The 20983-nt window shown below is 37.9% G+C and overlaps 1 protein-coding gene across 1 annotated transcript in view; it reads right to left on the bottom strand.

Moving 5' to 3' along the window:
* Positions 1-20983, bottom strand: part of LOC127652990 (protein TANC2-like) — a 176613-nt gene that overhangs the window by 82685 nt on the left and 72945 nt on the right. The window contains 1 exon segment of the mRNA XM_052139455.1: positions 15494-15590. Within this exon segment, the coding sequence (XP_051995415.1) occupies positions 15494-15557 (64 nt within the window). The 5' untranslated portion in view covers positions 15558-15590.

Genomic DNA, 20983 nt, shown 5'->3' with positions numbered 1-20983 from the left:
AATGAGCAGTTGGGAGGGTTACTTTTAAAATGATTTACACCACAGATTACAGAATACATGCTGTAAAATGTCATTTGTATTGTATTCCGTTACTCATCGTCAGTAAAATAATCAAAATACTTTGGATTACTTCTTCAGCACTGGCATATTTTGTCACATGTTTTTGACTATAAATAAGTGAAAAACATAAAATAAATCTGCCAGCACAGTAAAACGAAATACACGTATAAAAACACATACATGTATAAAAATATATGCCCTGAAAAGGTCTAAAAATCTTATGTAGACTAGCTTCTCAAGAAAATGTACTTTAAGTATTTTTTTTAACAGGAAAAAAAAAACTACTCATATTCTTAATAAGATAAATATTTTTTGCAGTATATCTTTGAACTAATATTAAAGGTTTTACTAGAGGGAAAAAAGATCTAACGTGGATTTTCTTGACAGAATTCATTACAAAATATAACCTCGACTGGTAACAGGTGCATTGAATGGCTAGAAATACAATTTAATTTTGACAATGCTAAATGTTCACATGGCAGTTTACACAAGAAACTATTTCTGATGCTCCAAACTTACTTCAAAACCCCAGTGTACACACAACGACATAATCTTCTGATCATTTACAATGGTTAGTATTTCTAATTTAACCTGTTGATATGCAAAATTAATTGAATATAAATTGAATTAATGTTAACAAATTACACATCTTTTCAAAGGTCTAAAGGTTCAACATTGATATCCGATCTCTGTTTCACGATAGCAATACTCCAGAAACAGCAATTTAGTTATTTGTGCCAGGAGTACAAATGAAAGCATGCAATATCAATACGGGACTTCATACCTTTATTATGAAATCACGATCACCAGATGAATCCAGTTCGCCACACTTGGGTCAATTATCCATGACAAGGGTTCATTGTATAACATCCAATAGCACTTTTTGGCCATAAAATGAAGAGATAAATATGAGAGATATTGATGTATTCTCCATTTACAAGAGATCTCGCCTGGAAGAATTACCCTTCATCGTTGTTCTTCAACAAACTATGCAATCTGAGCAGCATTCATGTTGTAAAACTGTATATTATCTTATATATTAGAGTCTTATAAACAAAACGAACCCATCTCCAAAGTCTATTTTAAAAAATGCAGCGGAGTTTCATTCATAATAGCCGAGAAGTGTAGTCAGATTTTGTGTCGTCTTGACAGGCGGAGCCTTAATTTGACTCTGTACACCTGCAGCGATTTTACAGAAAAAATAAGCTTGCAGATCATCATTGTTAGATCATCTTCAAATTTGAAACGTAACTTATTTAGACTTGTGGCTTTGAGAACATTGTATTTCTGGGTTGTTTTGGTAATTTTATTATTGTTTTTTATTATTATAAAAACATGTTCAGCACAAAATATTTCCATTACTATAAATTCATAGTTCTCTAACTTTAAAAAATAACATATATTAATTCTGAAACTTGGGAAATAAAGCCCAAAGTGTCTTTCAAAAGATACTACAAATGTGTCCATACTCCAAATGGTCCAGTAAATACAACCATTTAAGTTCAGGTATGTCATTTTCATGGTTTGTGCTCAAAAGGGGGTGCGTATCAGCATCCTTTAGTTTTATAAAAAATACCCAAACAGCATAAAACATTGACAAACCATATAGCTTTGTAATCTTGTATTTATTGGATTTATATTTTCATTTCTAACTCTTTTCTGTTGCTATAGATCCTCAATGGCATCAGATGTACCTTTTCACTCATAACAGTATGAGAAAGCCCTCTGTCCCTTTGTATGAATGTAACACATAATAAGGAAAGTGTTTAACTTTACCCAGAATACCCACTGTTCAAATGCTCCTCAGATCACTTAAATTTAAAAGCATAAATTTTTCCAGCCGAATAGGCTAAATATAAACTGAAACAAATGACATTAAATTGCAAAGAAATATCTTCAAAATCTACAAAATGTAACTGTATTTTGATAATCAACTATTTAAATCATAACTTTAGTGGAATACTGTTACTCATATTTTGTATTTTAAATACATATCGCAGTTACATGTATTCCGTTACTCCCCAACCCTGGAAATGAGTGATAAGAAATTAGTAGGTAGGAAAGATCAATATGCATTAGAGTTGAGTGAGAGCTGAAAGGCTGTAAAATAACAGAGAGAATCAACATTTCACAGACTCTTAGATAAGTGTTTCAGACATGTAACATCCACTAAGAATCTTAATATCCACTGTGATGCTCCTATGAGAGCCTTTGAGAGCTGACCTTACTAAAGCTTCTACCTCAATTTTTAGTGGTGCTTACTACAGCAAGCATTGGTCATACTTGTGGTTAGGGATCTGAAAAAAGCCCAAACCATAAGTATTCAATTTTGGGATGCACCCTGTCACACACCATTTCTGCTATGGACATGAATGATACTTCACAGTGTGGGGATTTTATAGTAGCTTTTTACTACAAATTTCACCTGCCGGATGAAAAACAGGCATAAAATCACATAAACTTGCACTGAAGGAAGGGACACTAAATAAATCTAGGGTCCAGAGTATCATAGAGATATGGTGGTGGGCTCTTTCAGGCCAGACAGCAACCATTTAGACGCATGCTAGGAACAACCAAGAATACTCCAGCAATTGCAAAACATCCTAAATGTGCTCAAAATCAGTTAAAAAACTTTTAAAACACATAGCAACACACTGGCAACTCTAGACAACATCGAAGCTTCATAGAGGTGAGTTTTGCACAAGGAATAAGTCAAAACGTCTACTACTTGATCAATATAGCATATCGTCAGCCCACCTACAAGCAAACCTGCTTTAAATGGAACATGTGGTCAAAAATTACTTTATACATGTAGCCAGCTTTAATATTGAAGTTGAATATATATATATTTTTTTTCATTTTGAGAAAATGGCAAATGGTGCATGTTACTGGAAATATCCCCTAAGATTTGTACTATGCTTCAGCAGACACTTGTTCAGACTGGTTGACATTCAGTCAACATTAAAAGGGAGCCTATTAGTGAGCATTGGTTGAGGCATCCACAGAGGGCTCACTCACAAATGTACTGCAAAAGCAAGTGTGTGTGAGTGTGTGTGTGTGTGTGTGTGTGTGTGTGTATCTAGAAATGTGATCCTCGGGTGTTGTCTGCTACTGATGAATAATTTAGTCATTTTGCTGGTCACACAGAGACTTTTGAAAAAGAGATATTGGAACAGTAGGAAAGATATCCTTCTCTATTCCCCTCTAGTTCTTGCTCTCATTTAGCAAGACTTGAGGCAGTTGACGTTCAAACTAAGCCCTTTTCTAACTGTTACTAGCCGAGCTCAGCTGCCTGCTGCACCTATCAGCTGGTTCTGCTGAAACACCAACAGCCAATGACAGTCAAGGAACCTTCCTCTGTCATGCCCTTGTAGACACACGTTTAAAAAGTATATAAAAAAAAAATATCAAACTTAGATTCCACACCAATACATGCAACCGAATGAGTTTCGTTATGCTTGGTCTCAAAATTCAGTTACAGGCTCCATGTAGGGAGGCAGGATAACTAGCACAAGGCAAAACATAACAGTAACTGTCACACCACAAGATACCTCTAGAAACCAACAAGACTGTAGCTGGGATTTTTGCCCTTGTATACTATGGTATATACATAACAGCTTAACTGTTTACTTATTGGAGGGACAAACTGCTTGGAGTAATCTGCTGGTAACCAAAGTTGCTGGTTCGACTCTATGAACCAGCAAAATCGTTCACTTTAGCAAGGGTACAATTTATTCATATGTATGGGATGGTGTGGTGTAGTGGTTAAAAGATCTGAACTTGTAACCAGAAGGTTGCTGGTTTTGACCCCATCAGCCAGCACAGGTATAACGATTCTAATCTATTCATACATTTTGCATCATTAGATCAAATAATACCATAACGTTTTTCACATACCAGACAGGGACCAACTCAATAATGTCACTGTAATATGACAAATAGCTCCAAAGATGCCAAATGATGAACTACTTAAGTACAGTATAGATGCCAACAGAGCTCTCATAATACTGTTATATTGCATTGCAAAGAGCTCTTTACAGTTCTGAGTGAGTTTTATGGGGATGAACTTACTGCTTGAAGCTCAACTCCGTCAGATCTGACTAGCAACAGCCATAACATGATAAATCCTGTGTATACGCCGTGTCAGCACAACTTAGCTTAACCTAGCTGTGTGAGACAGGGAGAGAGAGCGAGCAAAAGAGAGAGAGAGAGAGAGTGAGCAAAAGAAAGAGAGAGCGAGAGAGAGGGAGAGAGAGAAATAGAGAGAGAGTGAGCGAACGAGCGATAGCGTATAGGCACTACATAATCCTACTCATTTAACCCACTCCACTTATCTCTGTGGGAACACTGATTTGTGGAGAGGCAGAAATATTATATGGGCATTTCTTTGGGCCTGAACTGTTAATATTGCCTTTAATGGCTCTGGACACTCACAGACTGCTAAGACTTCACTGTTTCTTAATTCATGCTTCCAAACATGATTTACTGGCTGACAACAAAAGATCCAAAGTGTTCTGCTGCCTCACAATCACAAGTCATGGCATACAGGGTCCCACGCTTCGGAACAACAACGTTGTGGGTTGGTGGATGTTTCAAACACACCACAGAGAACTTTAAGCAAGTGCAGAATAAATTTGTAAATTTTTACCCATGAAACCATAGCAGAAACACGAGAGGTATTTAATACATATGATCACAGAAACACACAAGGGCTGAGCAATATAGCTAAAATAAAAATGTACCTCTTGTTCATTTTCAGCCTTCTGAAATATTCACTATTTGTTCTGAAATGGCTGGGTGATTTTTTTTAAAAACAAAGTTTTACTAAAACATGTTTATATATTAAAAATATCAAGCAGAGATTTTTTTGAAGTTTTTGTGTGATGATAAGAAAACAAACCTCTGAATCAGAGTTATTCGAATGGACTGTCTGAATTGATTCACAGCAATAAATTGAACATTTACATCTAATGCCATTTTTGCTACTGAAGATTAAATCAGAGACACTGCCAAAACATATCATGCTCACATATCTCGAAATAAAGAGTGGCCACTTCTGTAATGACACATCCTTTAGGAAACTTAATGTCCAAATTTAAATCACATCAGGCCTAAATCATCATGGTTTTCACAGTGTTACTTAATTTTATACCGCCAGCCAAGTCATTGTGAATAGACTATATTGTGAACAGTAATTTTAGCCCAGCAATAATATACACCAGGGGTCGGCAACCTTTTTGACATTAAGTGCCATTTTAAATTTTCCTTGTTAATCCCTGTGCTGAACAAATCTGACATTTTATTAAGTTTCCAGTTTTGCCTGGGTTTATAGAGATTTTGAATCAGTCTCAGACTTTTAAACCCCACTATGTGTATTTTTTGTGTTTGCCCTTTTCCCTTAATTATGTAGTTTGAAAGTCACTGACATTGTGGTTTAAGGAGCGGGTATGCTTGGATGAACATCTCAAACACCGATAACAGTGTATTCGTATTTATATCATGTGTTGCAAAAGGGAAAAGGAACAAATAAAACAAGAAATTATAGGCTGTCATTCGCTCTTAACTGACTCAAAGCGGTCGCGTTTACTTCTGCACTCTCAGCGGCTTGTAAAGTGTGAATGGTTTGCACGTGCTGTGCTCGTCGGTTGTTGACTAGCGTAGTGTAGTCACACTTTAATTGTGTTTAGCTTCCCATTCAGCTCATAACTAAACACATTTTGGATAACAACAATTGATATATTGGCATGCCACATGCAAGTACGGCATGCCAATATGAGGGACATTATGAGTATAAATAAAATACATCCTCTCGCTGTTGATCGCATGCCAATGATTAGCCCTCTGCATACCAACTGCCATGCGTGCCCTAGGTTGCCGCCCCCGATATACGGTGTATACACACACGCACAGACACACACACACACACACAACTGTGTTCCTCTCACAGTATTGACACCACTGAGTGGGCGAGGAACGCTTATAGGGAGAGATCATGTAGGTGACTATGAATGTGTTTGCCCACAGTAGTGTAGGTGTTAATATTTTCCTCTGAGTGATCAAGTCACAATGTGTTAGCGTGTTACTGTGTGTGTGTGTCTGCTTTAGAGATTCAGCTTTAATTTCCCAGCAGATTTCTAATTTCTGCCACAGTTTCATTAAGCCCAGCCTGTGATCAGTTCAAAATAAAGATCAACCCATGTTAAGTAACCCTAAGAGAGCTAATACTCACGTGCAATCAAGGGAACCACACAGGTGAGAAAGTCAAACCCCTCATCAAGACCAGAGCTGTCACTTTTGTGAAATGACAGATTCTAAGGGACACTTTGCTGCCAGTGTCTCTACAACCCTTTGATTTATGCCTGAAGGACCCCAGAAGGTGTTGAGTCAAATCCAACATGCTCTTCAAACTTCATAAAAATATTTTACTTCGATCAGGATATTTGAGATAGTCACAGAAAAGTCCACTGAGTTAGTATGAACCTGTTGTTAAATATCGGCAATCCCAGACGAGCCACCAAAATTTGTCAGCACCACTCAAAAGATCTGGTAGCTCACCTCTTTCTCCTCACAGAATCCATATTGTAAACTTATCAAATGCTGCATCATGGTACATATCTGAAGAAAACAGAGAAATGGAGAAGCCAAGGCCAGTGGAAAAAAAAGAACTGGAGAAAAAGAAAAAAAGAGAGGAAAATATGCTTAAATGAGAGATGCTGATAGAAGAGAGAGTTATCCGCAGTCTTGAGGGCGACTGCCAGGTACCAGCGCATGCGCCAAGAACATACATCCCCTCGATACACATGCACACACACACACACACACACACACACACACACACACACACACACACACACACACACACACACACACACACACACACACACACACACACAAAAATGTCCACTCATCAGCAAGGCAGTCCTCCTCTTTTCTCTTTTTCACCCACTTGATAGCAGTTATTCAGCTGCATCTTACTCGAACTTTTTCTCTCTGTTCAGATTCTCTTAACCTCTCTTGTGTGTTCTGCCTATTGAGTTCAAAAGAATCTCTACATTCTGTTTCCTAATTTTGTCATAGAACAGGGGAATATAAAGAAATAGACATCCCAAGCACAGATGAACCAACAACAGAATTCAATATTACACAGAAGCATACATACATGCATACATACATACAGAACGTTAAGTAAAGAATCTTATTGTGTGTGTGTGAACATAAGAGGTGGATATAATTTATGCTTGCCAGCATTCTCAAAGCACCACTAAATATATTCTGGTGAAACTGCTGAGCTCTTCTTCTGTCTAGTGTTCTTGTTCCTCTGAGTGGACAGAAGAGTTGCAGTCACTGCACCACTTATAAAAACAAAGTGCCTCACTCATGTGTATGTGTCAGTTACCATTACACCTTCAAGTCACAGTGGCTCTACCAAATCTGCTAAACAAATAAATGCTAGTTTTAGTTCATGATATCTAATGCATTAACTAATGTTTAATGAGCAAACTTATCATAAGGTCTTACCAAAGATTTTTAAAAAAAGTTGATTGCAACTGAAAAAACAACAACTGCCAATCTTGCTTGAAATCTCAATGATGTATCTTCAGTTAATGTGCAGCTTATTCAAAGGTGTGATATACTGTAGTGCTGGAGATTTCCGAGGCACGGTATCCCCTAAGAACTAGATATATTTTTCTTATTTTTCAACCATTATAATGAAGATCAATCTGTATACATAGGAGACTCACTACAATAAGTGTGTACAGAGTGATCCTTAAGAGAACCAGCTGCATCAAGACCATCATCTTAACTGGAGGGGCTGAAGTGAAAGAATGTCAGTAGTAGTACTGATGATGACCTCACCATGACCCTCCAGCAGTTAGAGTCCAAATCAGATTGATGGACCTCTTTATGAAAGTACCAGCAAGTGGGATAATCAGGTATTGGTAAAAGTTTAGCCAAAGCTGGCAGTGCAAGGTAGTTCCTTATGGTCCACTCTGGACTGTTCCAGTAGGGCCATATGCTTCATGTAAAAAGAGATCAGCCTATTCACCCATTAACCTGTTGCTCTTTCACAATCCCCAACAACCCAGGATTTATTAGGTGAAACACAATGTGTGTAGAGTCATTCCAAATTCATTAGAAAGGACTGGTTCTAAATTCTTAATCCTTCTTTGGCAGACTGGTCGTGCATCTTTTTGGGATATGAAGATTTCATTGGTCTTGAGGTTCATGCAGTTTTAGAGTTGAGAACCTACATGGTGTGTTCTAATTTGGATCAAGCTGATGGCTTCACTACAGGGATGCACTCCAAAGCCAGTAGGGGCTCTTTCAGGGGGAGGAATAGAGTAAGAACTTGGCCTACACTCCTCCAGGTTACTAGATCCCCATCTGGCACATGCTCACCCTGGGTTGGGCAGAGGGCCAGACATTGTCAGCAAGCAAAGATGGTGATGGCAGTGTGAGCTGCAGAGTTGCAGAAAGAGATAATAAATGGGAAGCTGGGCTCTGTTGACCAAATGAAAGAGCTAAGGTTTAGCATTTAATTAAAAGTATGGAAGATCTGAACAAATAATTTAGATGTTTTCCTTTGGCAATAATGGTAATGGTATTGTATGATCAACCTTGAACTAGAACATCTTTCACAGACTGACACCTAGAATACTTAAGAGAGGGAATTGTCTGGTGCATGTGGATAAAGGTCTGGACATGTTACCAAAATGATGTTGGTTCGACAAAAGATGTAAAACCGAAGAGCTACAACCATTGTGCCCTTGAACAAGGCACTTAAGATCATTTTGCTCAAATGGGGTTTGTTTCTGACATAAGAAAGTTCCTTTGGATAAAAGGAAATGACTGCTTACTTGTTAAGTATATAAAAGAATAGAAGCAAATTATTCCAGAAATCCAACAGCTTCATAGAAGTTCAAAAGCTTTGGGTGCTCAATTCCCTTAAGTATGCCAACTGGTTTTGCTGGCAGAGTTACTAAAACTGACTGGTTTTAAAACAGTGCTTACTAAAAAGCTAGCAATTACCAGGTGGAACTGGGATTCAAATAGATTAGCCACCTTGATTCGGATGCACAAAGCCAGGCTTTGTGCATCCCTGCACATCATGCGTTTTTAGCAGCAATGCAGGGTTGTCTAAATATAAAACAAAAAGTTACAATTATAATCTGTAATTTCTTAGATGTTTTGTGAATATTAGACAGCAGAAGGGCCATGTTTGTTGGGCTGTTCTACAACAAAATAATGACTTCCATTTTATTTACATTTATTTAATCTTCCCTAAACAAGTTTAGTGACAAGTCAGAAGGCATTTTCTAGAGCTTTAATATGCAAGTATCTAGCTTAAAGCCTATGGTGCAGGTTTTTTTTTTTTTTTTTTTTGGCAATTTTCTAGTTGGTAATAAACATTTAAACAGTTATCCATTGTATTTGATGTTGTAGGGTACTACAAAAAAGAAATATAATATGGAAAAGTAGGTGATATGTTAGCTTTTAGCTACAGCTTAGCGATTATTCTTATTTCTCCCACAATGCATTCCATGACGTCACATGAGGTACTCGCTGACTGTTGGACGACAGAAGAAAGCCCGCGGCCCGCCTTACAATTGAGGGAGAGTGAGACGAGGAGTAGCTAACTAGTGAAAGAGTGACAGATAGATAGATAGATAGATAGATAGATAGATAGATAGATAGATAGATAGATAGATAGATAGATAGATAGATAGATAGATAGATAGATAGATAGATAGATAGATAGATAGATAGATAGATAGAATAGCATAGCATAGCATAGATAGAATAGCATAGATAGTGAGAGATAGCATAGCATAACAGATAGCTTAGAGAGAGATAAAGAGTAGATCATAAATAACGTTAGTCAAAATGGTTTATTACTGTGTTTGTGGTGGTGCAAGAACTCCAGCAAAACTGGACATAGGGTCCATTCCTTCCCCAAGGACAAAGGGATCTTCCGAAGCTGGGTGCAGCTTGTGAAGATTAGGCGGCAGATTTTTCAGCTAGCTCTGTCACCGCCTACTCGAGAATATGCAGCGCATTTCAAAGAGGAGGATTACCACTCAGGGGATGCTAAAATGGTCTCACTTGGATTAAAGAGTGAGAGGAGTGCTAAATTACTTCCTACCGCCGTGCCGTCTGTGAACGCAAACCTCTCTGCTTGCCCCGTCCCGAGGTCGAGAGACACCGTCTGCCGCAAGCGAGAAATTGCCACGGTAAGCATCATGCTAACGTTAATGTTTACAAGCTGCGTGTTAGCTAGCTCTGTGTGTATTTTGTATACCGTGTTCCCTTTGACACAGCCTCCACTAACTTACAAGCACGAACACTCTGACATTAGAAGAGCATATTTCGTGATTCACTGAATAAAAATTAGAATAATAACAAAATTGCCCTGAAGTAAAAGTCCATATCATCATGAAAGCTTTATGGCTGTGCCATAGGTTATTGTTTCCACTGGGAAACTAACGTTAGTTGTAGCACACACGTCCCATTTTATTGATGGACTTATGAAATGACTGGGAATATTTACTTATCTTCTTGGAATTTCAAAGATGATAAGTAAATAATTCTCAGTACTTCTAAGTTGAAAATAAATGATTAAATGTTTCCATGTACTCCTGCAATGTGCTTGTACACCGAATGTGCTTGCGAATCACTGTTCTAAGTATTCATAGTATACCCACCTCTTATTTCACCACTACACCCATTTGCATTTTGCTGACCCTTTTTCATATTTGTTTTCGCAAGATGTTGACAGACGCCTCACAGCAGGAGACTGTGGACAGTGTAGACACTGTGGAGTGTGTCGATACTGGGGATCAGCCCTTGCCCTCCTCCACTTCTGACGCTGGGACACAGTGTTCTTTGAAGCCTCCCTGATGGTCTCTCGGTAAAACTTGGGAATTTTAAGGGGTAGTTATTAGATATAGTCTCTAAAACATTGCCAGTATCTATGCAATCAGAACATTTCCATACACATTGATTAAATTAATACATAGCCTACACCAAAAAACATACCAGTTTAGCTTTGCCATGATTGTCTCATGTTTGGGTATGTTTACTGCCTCTCCACAGCTGTGCAGGTTAACCTGAAGCCCAAGATGGTCAGCGTGGGCACACAGACATCATTCGGCACACAAATCTCCACTCCCCTTGCTAGTCCTGAACAGACAGATGAAGATGATGATAATGCCTCTGTCATCAGTGACTTATCGTGGGTGCCCGAAGAGCCGATGCATGAGGAGGACTTGTTTGATGAGGAGCTACCTTACACGTGTGACCCCCATCACAAGTGAGATAGTTTAAAACCAACATAGACCATTTTGAATGCTCATTGAATCCTCGACCAGCGACCAAAATGCGCTCACCTCCCTACAACACAAGCTCTCCACCACAGTTTCCATGGGACGACACCGCCCACACAGACACCTGCCAAACACAGCGACACAGACGCTTACTACTCACTCACTCCCTCTCCCAGTAAGCCTGACGGTGTCAATGACAATCAATCACGAGGAAAACTAGTTGGCACTATCAACAATAATCACACTGACGGCGTCGGCTACGGCGAAACAACATTTTCACCGGAGAAAGAGGTAAAAGCTTAGAAATAAAGCATAAAAGTTATTGTATGCACTGCTGTTCATAGACTACTAGCTCCAGCGGTCATTGCTGCGTTTCTAAATGATAGAACCGTATCATTTAGAAAAATAAAATAAGCGTAAAAAATAACAGTTTCTAACCAAAAACTACAAAAACAACACCATTTTGGAGACATTTCTAACTTTATATACATATCTTGACTGCTTTATCTACCCATTAATCGACAGTGGTGTTTAACCTGCACCATGGGCTTTAAAAGGGAAGAGTGGTGCCTTTCCACCTATTTCAAGAGCCTTCATACTTCATGGCATTGTAAATTACTCGAGAAACGGTTGTACAGGCTCTACGGGAACTTTGCCTATGTTGGTTTTGATGTCAATACTGAAACAATTTTGCCTTAAATGGACACAATAAACTTTCACCACAACTTACCCAAATATTACATAACAAGAATTCATCAACCTGTATTTGTATGAACTTCTCACACTATATAATTACACTAATCAAACCTGCCACAGCTAAGGCTGTCAAATCCACCTAGCGTAATGACACACTACAGGCAAAATATTGCTTGTGGTTTCGAAACAGTCTTGCATCATATTAAAACCACAAAGGGCACATGGGTGAGTGCTGCTGGCAGTTTTTCGAGACTGTTAGGATTCTGCTCACGACGTTCGAGGGGTCTAGAGGCTAACCATCAATCGCGCTGCAACATGTGTTTTTTCTCAGCTCAGTTCCTCTGGTGCGCTCAGTAAGTTGCTGGCTGAGCAGATCTAATTTATGGCAAATATATTCAGCAGAGAAAGATACATTTGCATCTAACTGAATAGCAAAAGTAAAGGAATGACAGAAAAAGAGTCCAGCAACTACACAGGCTCTACACATATGTAGCACTGCAGGATACAAGGAGAAGAAAGTGATTACTGTACAACACAATCTCAAGTCGAGATCAAAGATGAGTACAACAATACAGCTGTAATATAAAACAGAAAAACCCACACGACTGACAACAACAGGATTGGGCTGCATTGTTTGAGAAACATCTTCTGTATTGATTGAGGATTGGTGTGTAGACTTATATGAAGCCAAAAATGAAAAATCACTCAAGTATAACAGAGGTTATAGAGGCAAGACTGTTTGGAGTCCCTGGCACCATGTTCCTTTTCTCATTGTAACCACAATTTTGACTGATGCTTGGAACTGAATCAAGCTAGAAAGACGAGAACCAATCCACAGTTATCAGTTGGAAGGTATTTTATTTAGAAAGCAGAAAGCTTTTTAATTTCTTCACAACAACCGTTCCTTTCACCAAACGCCTTGACTAGAAATGGCATATTCAGTACGTTCAAATCAAGAATGAATCATTCTTTTGAACCTGTTCTTTTTAATGATTTGGTTGAGCCAATTTGTAAAACATTTATACATTTCTTGACCATAAGGGAAAATTTCCTTTGGAAGAAAATTTGAATGAAACAATTAGGGCTGGGGCATAAATTGAATATCCACAATATAATCCTGATGATTTTGTGGCGATAAAAAATTAAGCAACATTGTGAAAATCGTGATGTTTGTAATTCGGCCCCTACATTTCCTGAAGAAATTATTAGACTTATTTCATGATATTAACATCAGAATCAGGATATGGCCATATCAAACCACAAAAGGCTGCAAATTATTTAAATATATTCATGGTCTGTGTATGCTTTAGAGTGAATGGGTGGCAACAGAGGTTGCGCTAAAAAAAATATTTACCTGCCACTCTGACAGATTGAGTTGTAAAATTGGTCTATTTTTGGTCATGGTCTATTTCCATCCGTCATACTTGTTTTCATTTCATAAGTACTAGGGCATTCAGGGGCGTAGCATCCATTATAATGGGATACAAATGACAGTGGATATGTAATAGATTTTTGACTTCCCATTTTCTTTTTTTTTCTTATGCTTTTTTGTGCTTAATTACGCAGTAACGCACTGACTCAAAATCATCCCAACACAAGTGGTCAAAAGAGATGCATTTTAGCAGGTTTAAATGGAGATAGTGCCTGTCCACTTGTTATCTTATGAATATGAATATAACGAAAAGTCTTAGAATTGCTAACACTGTCTCACAATTGGCATACTAACTTGATCCAAGGATTTTATACGTTTCTAAGTACCACTATGATGTAACTTAATCATTTTTAACTTGGAGAATTACCTAATGTGACACTAAATGTACAGCTTCTTAAGTTACTAAAGTTACATATTTCTGTCATTTCTTTTTAAAATTGCTGTTCAAACGCCTTTACATTTATTTAAACCATAGACAGTAATGACACCCCTAATGTGCACAACTGAATTGGCCCATTTAGGCTTGAAGAGGAGCTAGAAGCACTAAAGTAAATGAACCAGACTTTCGGTAGAGAAACTCTGACTTTCACCCAGTGAAAAACCACAAATATTCTGTTGACACGTTTGTGATCGGGGACTGAAGAGAGGTAGCTTTTCAGGGAAGTGTGAGATGCCTTTGATACAGGTCTCTTAGGTGAATGGCTGGTTTGTTGGGTGAGTCACACTTGGCACTTGTATGGCTTGAGCTTTAAGGCTTGAGTCTTGGCAGAAATGAGGTATGGAGGAAAGTGTGTGTGTGTGTTTACATGTATATGTTGTGTGTGAGGTAAACAAAGGCATCACAGCTGCTGTGGGCGCCTTTTCAGTCACATAGCTGCAATTCAGTGAAAATCAAACAGCACATATATAGCTGGCTGTACACACAAAAACAAACACGCCGCCCTCACCTATCAAACACTGCTGTGACTGTGCTGCTCAGCTCTCCCAGGACAACACTGAAAGGAGTCGAGCAACCGGCATTGAAATGCATAGGAATGTTAACAGATAGCTCTAACCATGTATTATAAACCTCTTTGGCAGAGCTTCTCAGGAATATCTGAGCTTTTAAATGGAGGAAAAGATGCACGCACACACACACACACACACACACACACACACACACACACACTAGGGTAGTACACAGGTTCTCATAAACTTTGCTGGATCGGCAAAAAAAGCAGTAGTCTGTGAAAGTGTGCTCATTCGTTTAACACCACCATTTATTTCCATTTACTCTTCCAGTGGCCCTTTCTTCAATTCACTGAATTTCATAACAATGATGAGGCTTTAAGCTTTATCTGGTGCAGTTCCATTGCACTGACTCTATATGGTGCATCATGAGGACAGAAACATTGTGAAAATGAGAAGAAAATAAAAAGCCCACAGCAGAATTTTACTCCAACAGCTGCTTCTGACTAACATAATCTCTTCAATGCAAGTCTAAAGTCTCTCTGTGAGTTTAAATGGACACACAAATGCACTTAGGGGGAATACACACAAGCCACATTCATGCATTTATTCAACACTTTTTTAAATTGTTGGTCTATCTACATGTATCAGAGCCTTGGTGGGGGTTGGGAAAAAAAAGTCTGTCTTAGCTGGTCTGCCAGCCTGGTCAGGCTAGTCTGTTTGTTGGCTATAGAGGGGATTTAGATGACCTATCAAGTAAAGCTGAGCACCAGCCTGGGGGACCAGCTAAACCAGCTGAGGACCAGCTTGGCCAGGCTGAGAGACCAGCTTTAACAAGCTAGTACCAGCAAATCTTAGGCTGATTTGATTGTGAGAAATTATCACATCTTTAAAAAAACAAAACAAAGCTTGGAAAGAAATATCAGTTTGGAGATTAATTCTATTGTGCTCCCTGCAAGACACATGTTTTGTGTACATCCCCTTATAAAGAGAGCCACATGACCCTCAATGAAGGGCTACTAGCTCAACTTACTGCTGTTTCGATTCTTGCGGTTGGTCTTGCCACCAAGCAGCATCTTCAGACTGTTCCTGAACATGACTGCACAGTTCTGGACCGGCTATAGAGAAATCTGCAGAGAGAAAGAGAGATAAAAACAATATAACACTGTGTGAAACAAGCAAAGAAACTTGTGGTCGACCAATATGGTTTGCAATGGTCGATGCAGATACCTATACCTAAGGGTGTAGATTTATCTTTGGTTTGTACTTGCTTGTTTGGATTATATGGGGTGGGGTTACTTCCCCCGATCCCCCCTGGAATCTACACCCCTGCCTATACCAATATAAAGAGAGCAGGATGGTCAATATAAATGCAGATAGACATCATAATAAAATGTAACAACAGCAAATCAGAAGTACACAAAAATATTAAACACATTTTATGCAATATGTATAAGAATTTGCATAAATTGAAAAAAACAACAACTTGAAAACAGAAAGTTTTGACTTTCCATTGACAAATGTTTTGGTTGATTTTTTAACTGGCATAAGGGAAACACTTCTGTTAAACGGATAAGCGAAGACGGTTAATGGCTAATGCCGATAATCTCAAAATGGCCAAAAATAGGCTGAATAATCAGCCTGGCTAAAGGTCAAAGTATACTTTGGTTGTCTGCGTTGCTGATGGCTCCGTGCACCGTATGCGTGATGCAAATTTCATCATCAGCACAGTCCTCGTCTGTGTGCATCGTGGCGCGTGCGCCTGCCGTTGACTGTACTGAAAGAGTATCAAAAAGCAGTCATAGTGTCCATGCATAGAATGTCTTCGTATTCGCTGCGTGGTCAAAAAAGTATACTTTTTAAGGCGACGTGGTTGACGAGGCATGATCCAATCTGGAACGCAGAAAAGGACTATTCCCGGGCCTTAAGTGTTACCTGAGCAACAAATATCCATGATGACAGCTGCCACTGTGTTGAAATCTATGAGTAAGGTTCATAACATCTTTTCTAGTTTTTGAGCTATGAACACATATTCCTAATCTCTTAACACTAAAGCCTGAGCTGCAGCATCTCTTATTACTTCAAATCACAGAAAAGGTGTGATCTCTTATAAAATGTAGCTTGACTGGTGATATTCGGTTCTGAAGTCTAGACAAAGAGTTATTGAGGGGATTTTTGAAAGCCAGTGTGATTATATGTTTCAGGTACACAGAGGTTCGGTCTGTTGGAACGCTGAAGCTGATAATGAGTTTCATTCGTGGGATTCATCATTCTTCACTGGCTTATTTTAGGACTCACTCAACACCCACACTGAGGGGGGAATCACACCCTGATGCTAATAATTACTGCTTCATGCATGAGCAGGGTGCGTGTATGTGTTTATATGTGTGAAAGAGTGCGGTATAGAGACACTGTCTTTGTTCTGCTGCTGCTGCTGTAGGTAATGTTGGATTCTTTCAGGTGGAGGATTTATCTTTTGTGTGCAATACATTTATTGGCCCCAAGGATTTTTATGAAATGATTTTACATTCTTTTCTTCGCTGGATTTTTGCAAATTGTGAACCTATATGTTTACATTGAGAACTTAGGATGTCTGCATGCGTTTCTGGCTGTGGATGTATTTGTGTGTGTATTTATGATTATAAAATCTATTTGATTAACCAGTTCTAGTACTGTTAAGCAGTGGCACCAAAAAGGTTTTTGGACACTTAAGCCACACTTAAACATTTTGAATGTACAGAACCAAGTATTTACTCAAAATAAAGATAGTATGAGCAAACTTTTCAAACAAGACATTTTTACAAAAAGACGTTAGTTAGGTTTTAAACAATGGAATAAATAAAAATACTGTTCAGAATTATGAAAATGGACACTTTATGGTTGTCAAATGTTAGTGGAACTAGAGATGCACTGATATCATTTCTCTATCCGATTCCGATACCTGAACTCTCGGTATCGGCCGATACTGATATCGATCCTGATCCAACACAGTGTTGTATTTTCCTTAATCAGTTTAAATATATATAACTCACTGTGTGGAAGCGATTGGGAGTAATATTTTATTTATTTTTTATGTGTAATTGTTTATTAACTATTAAAAATTTGATAAAAATGTGTAGCCTATTTAAAAAAAAAAAAAACATTATTGTTTCTTAGTCTACTGAATAATACAGCAGAACATTTTACAGTAAGTGCAGTGAAAGTCTTCAATAGAAAAGATGCCAGTTCTCTTTGCACATTTTTTCCAGCTTGTATCTGCACTTGTTCTTTCCTTGTAATAAGGTACCAGTCCACCTTTTAAATCACACATACATTTTTCAACTTAAATATGAATATATTTGTAAAATAATAATTATTATTACAAAATATAATAATTTTATTATACAAAATAATATATTTCAGTCATAATATCTTCACTAATAATTGTAATATTACTAAAGCAATAATAATAATAATATATTATAATTAGGGCTGTCAATTGATTACTTTTTAAATCGAATTAATTATATGGTGTCCCGATTAATTAATCGCGATTAATCGCATTTAATCACATTTAATCACATATACAAATATTTGCTGAAAAAGCCCCTCATACAACTCAATATATAATGATTATACATATTTATATCAATATATAATTATACATAGTTATCTTTAAATATTTAAAAATTACACAAGTGAATTTGTCAATCAGTTGGTGAATTATTATGAGGGCTTGTTTAAGGGCCCGTCAATTTACACCTACGTCAGACGGGTCAGGTGTGTTGTGTCATAAACATAAAATGTTTAGGTCACTGTGTCAAGTTAAATATAGTTTAATACTGAATCTTTAAACACATCTTGAGATCCCTTAGTTCGCATTTGCGCACCTTCGAGTATTTTGAACGCAAGAAAGTAACGCATATCTGTGTTGTTCTGCCTACTGAAGTGTTTTCTTCACTGTAAAAACTGTGTGTTGCTCATACAACTGAAATTTCACTTACTGCCCTCTGGAGTAAACAGGTGGTACTACAAGCTTGCATTTCTCAGGAATCTTCCTTATTATGGTCCGTGGGCAGTGCGATTAATTGCGTTAATTTTTTTAACACGTTATTTTTTTGTAAAATTAATCGCACTGAATTAACGCGTTAAATCGACAGCCCTAATTATAATAAAATAACATTAATAATAATAATAATAATGTAAATATAATAATAATTTCAGTCATAACATATTAACTAATATTACTAATATTGTTACAAATTATTAAAATGTTATTATGCAAAATAATAATAAAAAAATATTACAGTAATAATTTATTAACTTTAAAACCCTCTGGCTTTTAATGTAATGTAATGCTGCTTTTATGGTTCTTTTTTATAATTTTTTTGAGCTTGATGGTAACGACCATAACTAACACACTGTATCGAATTGGATCGGGCTCATCGGACTGATATCAGACCCAGTTAAAAACATTCTGATCCTTATCAGAGCAAATACCAATCCAGGTATTGGATGAGTGCATTCCTAAGTGGAACATATCCAAAGTGACATGTTAGTTCTTCAGAAGAGCTTGATTTGTTTTCAGATGCCACCTGGTTTGATATTTTTTATCTAATGCAATAACAATGGGCATTTTTAATCATGTCTCAAGTGTCCAAACACTGTGGCCAGTTTGTATTTATTCTCTGGTTGTTGCGGATTCCAAAACACTCAGTAATTGAACAGCAGAGAAAAACACAAAGCGGTAGACAGGCTGGAAACACTGGTTCTCCTTCAAGTAAATAGATGCACTGCGAGGAGTCACCCAGTCTACAGCACAGCTGCTTTACATGAAGACTGGACCCACCACACAGGGTGCTTTGGGAATCTCTGGTACCATTCTGTCTGTTCATCGGTCTTTCTCATGCTTTCATCCTTATTCTTCAGCAAAGAGAGTGAGTTTGTGTGAGTCCATGGGCTCAAAAAATAAATAGCTTCAGGAATTGAGAAGGGCATTCTGGGTCTCTAAAAAAACATCTTCAGTTGCCGGCAGGTCAGTGTCAGATCTGAGAGTCCTTTACTCTAGAATCAATTACATGCTTTGATCTTGACATTTGGGAGAGAGTGTGAGAAATAAATATCAGACAGAAAATTGATGTTAAAATTATACACAGAGAAAAGATTGTGGTTTCTAAGGTGTTCTGATTGGTTCACTCTAAGGTGTTGTTTGGTCGGTTGGTCAATCAAACAATAGATCGATAGTAGATCGATAGATCGGTCGATCGATAGATACAGTATATCTCAAAGCTGTCACATTAAATAAATTTCCTACAACTTTTGAAATGCAGAACACAGTGAAGCTAAGAACTGTGCATTCCATACTGGAACAATACTGGACCAAAACCTTGAGGGTATCATGAGATGTAATTATCACAAGCAACATGAACTCCACAAACCCTGCAGTATAAAATTCACTCTGCATATGGAGTGTGTATCTGATGTATCATCTATGGTATTATTCTGGGCCTCCACACCTTTAGAACTGATTTTGGCAGAGGTTACACAAATGAGAAACAGATGGCATAGTGGGGGGTGTATATGTACACATATATATATTTTCATACAGTGATGAATCAATGGCAAGATTTTCTTCTTTTTGACCGAAGGAGATTTTTGAAATGACTAACCAAGTCACAGAGTCTGAAGGGATGAATGCTAATATATGAAATATGCACTGGGCAGATAATGGTAAAGTTTGTACTTACAAGTTATGAATCAAAAGAGATGCCAGTATTAGGACATACTACAACATTAATAAATAGCATCTGGTTCCTGCATAAGCCACGCTGACCTGCAAAGGCAAAACGCAGTAACCTAAAAATTTTGATATAAACAAAATTGGGTCTTTTTGGGGCCGTTCACATTGAACACATTTTTTGCATTCGTCTTTAAATTTTTTCAATTGTTTTTGTGTGTAAACATGCCCTTGGCAGACACATTAGACTTGCGCAGTGCCGCATGTCGCTGTTTTTCAGCTTCTTGCACAGGAGTGCTGCATTATGAACTTCGAGAACCTCGAGACGCCTGTGTGCTTTTCCTTTCGTTTTCCATTCAAGCTTTTTTTTTTGCACAAGAACACGTTCATTCATATTTGCCTTAAGTCATACATGACATAGTCTTTGATCTGTCCTGTGACAGACGGGTTTGGCTCACCTATGCTCAGATTTAGAGAAAACAGAGCAAGACTATTTTAAAATCCTCATTTTGTTGGACAATCAAACAATTTTGAAGATATTTTTCTCAGTTTCAGTGTTGGCGTAGTCGATAAGATCCTGTTGTACAAAGTCGAGACATAAGAGGTAGAAAGATTGAGGGGGTCGTGAAACTGCCTCTGAATAAAGATGAGCGAGATGGAGGGCAGCATGACCTTATCCTAAGGCTGTGCTTCCTCTAACTGATAAAGAACAGACAAGACGTAGCTCAGTGTAGCAAGGTTTGCTGTCGCTTGCTGAGCGAACCGTGGTTAACCCTGAGAGTGAGCTAATGCTATTCCCCAAAGCAG

The sequence above is a fragment of the Xyrauchen texanus genome, chromosome 12 (assembly GCF_025860055.1).
Source record: "Xyrauchen texanus isolate HMW12.3.18 chromosome 12, RBS_HiC_50CHRs, whole genome shotgun sequence".
Taxonomy (NCBI): domain Eukaryota; kingdom Metazoa; phylum Chordata; class Actinopteri; order Cypriniformes; family Catostomidae; genus Xyrauchen; species Xyrauchen texanus.
Note: the sequence above shows the minus strand (reverse complement) of the source record. Positions and strands in the feature narration are given on the sequence as shown.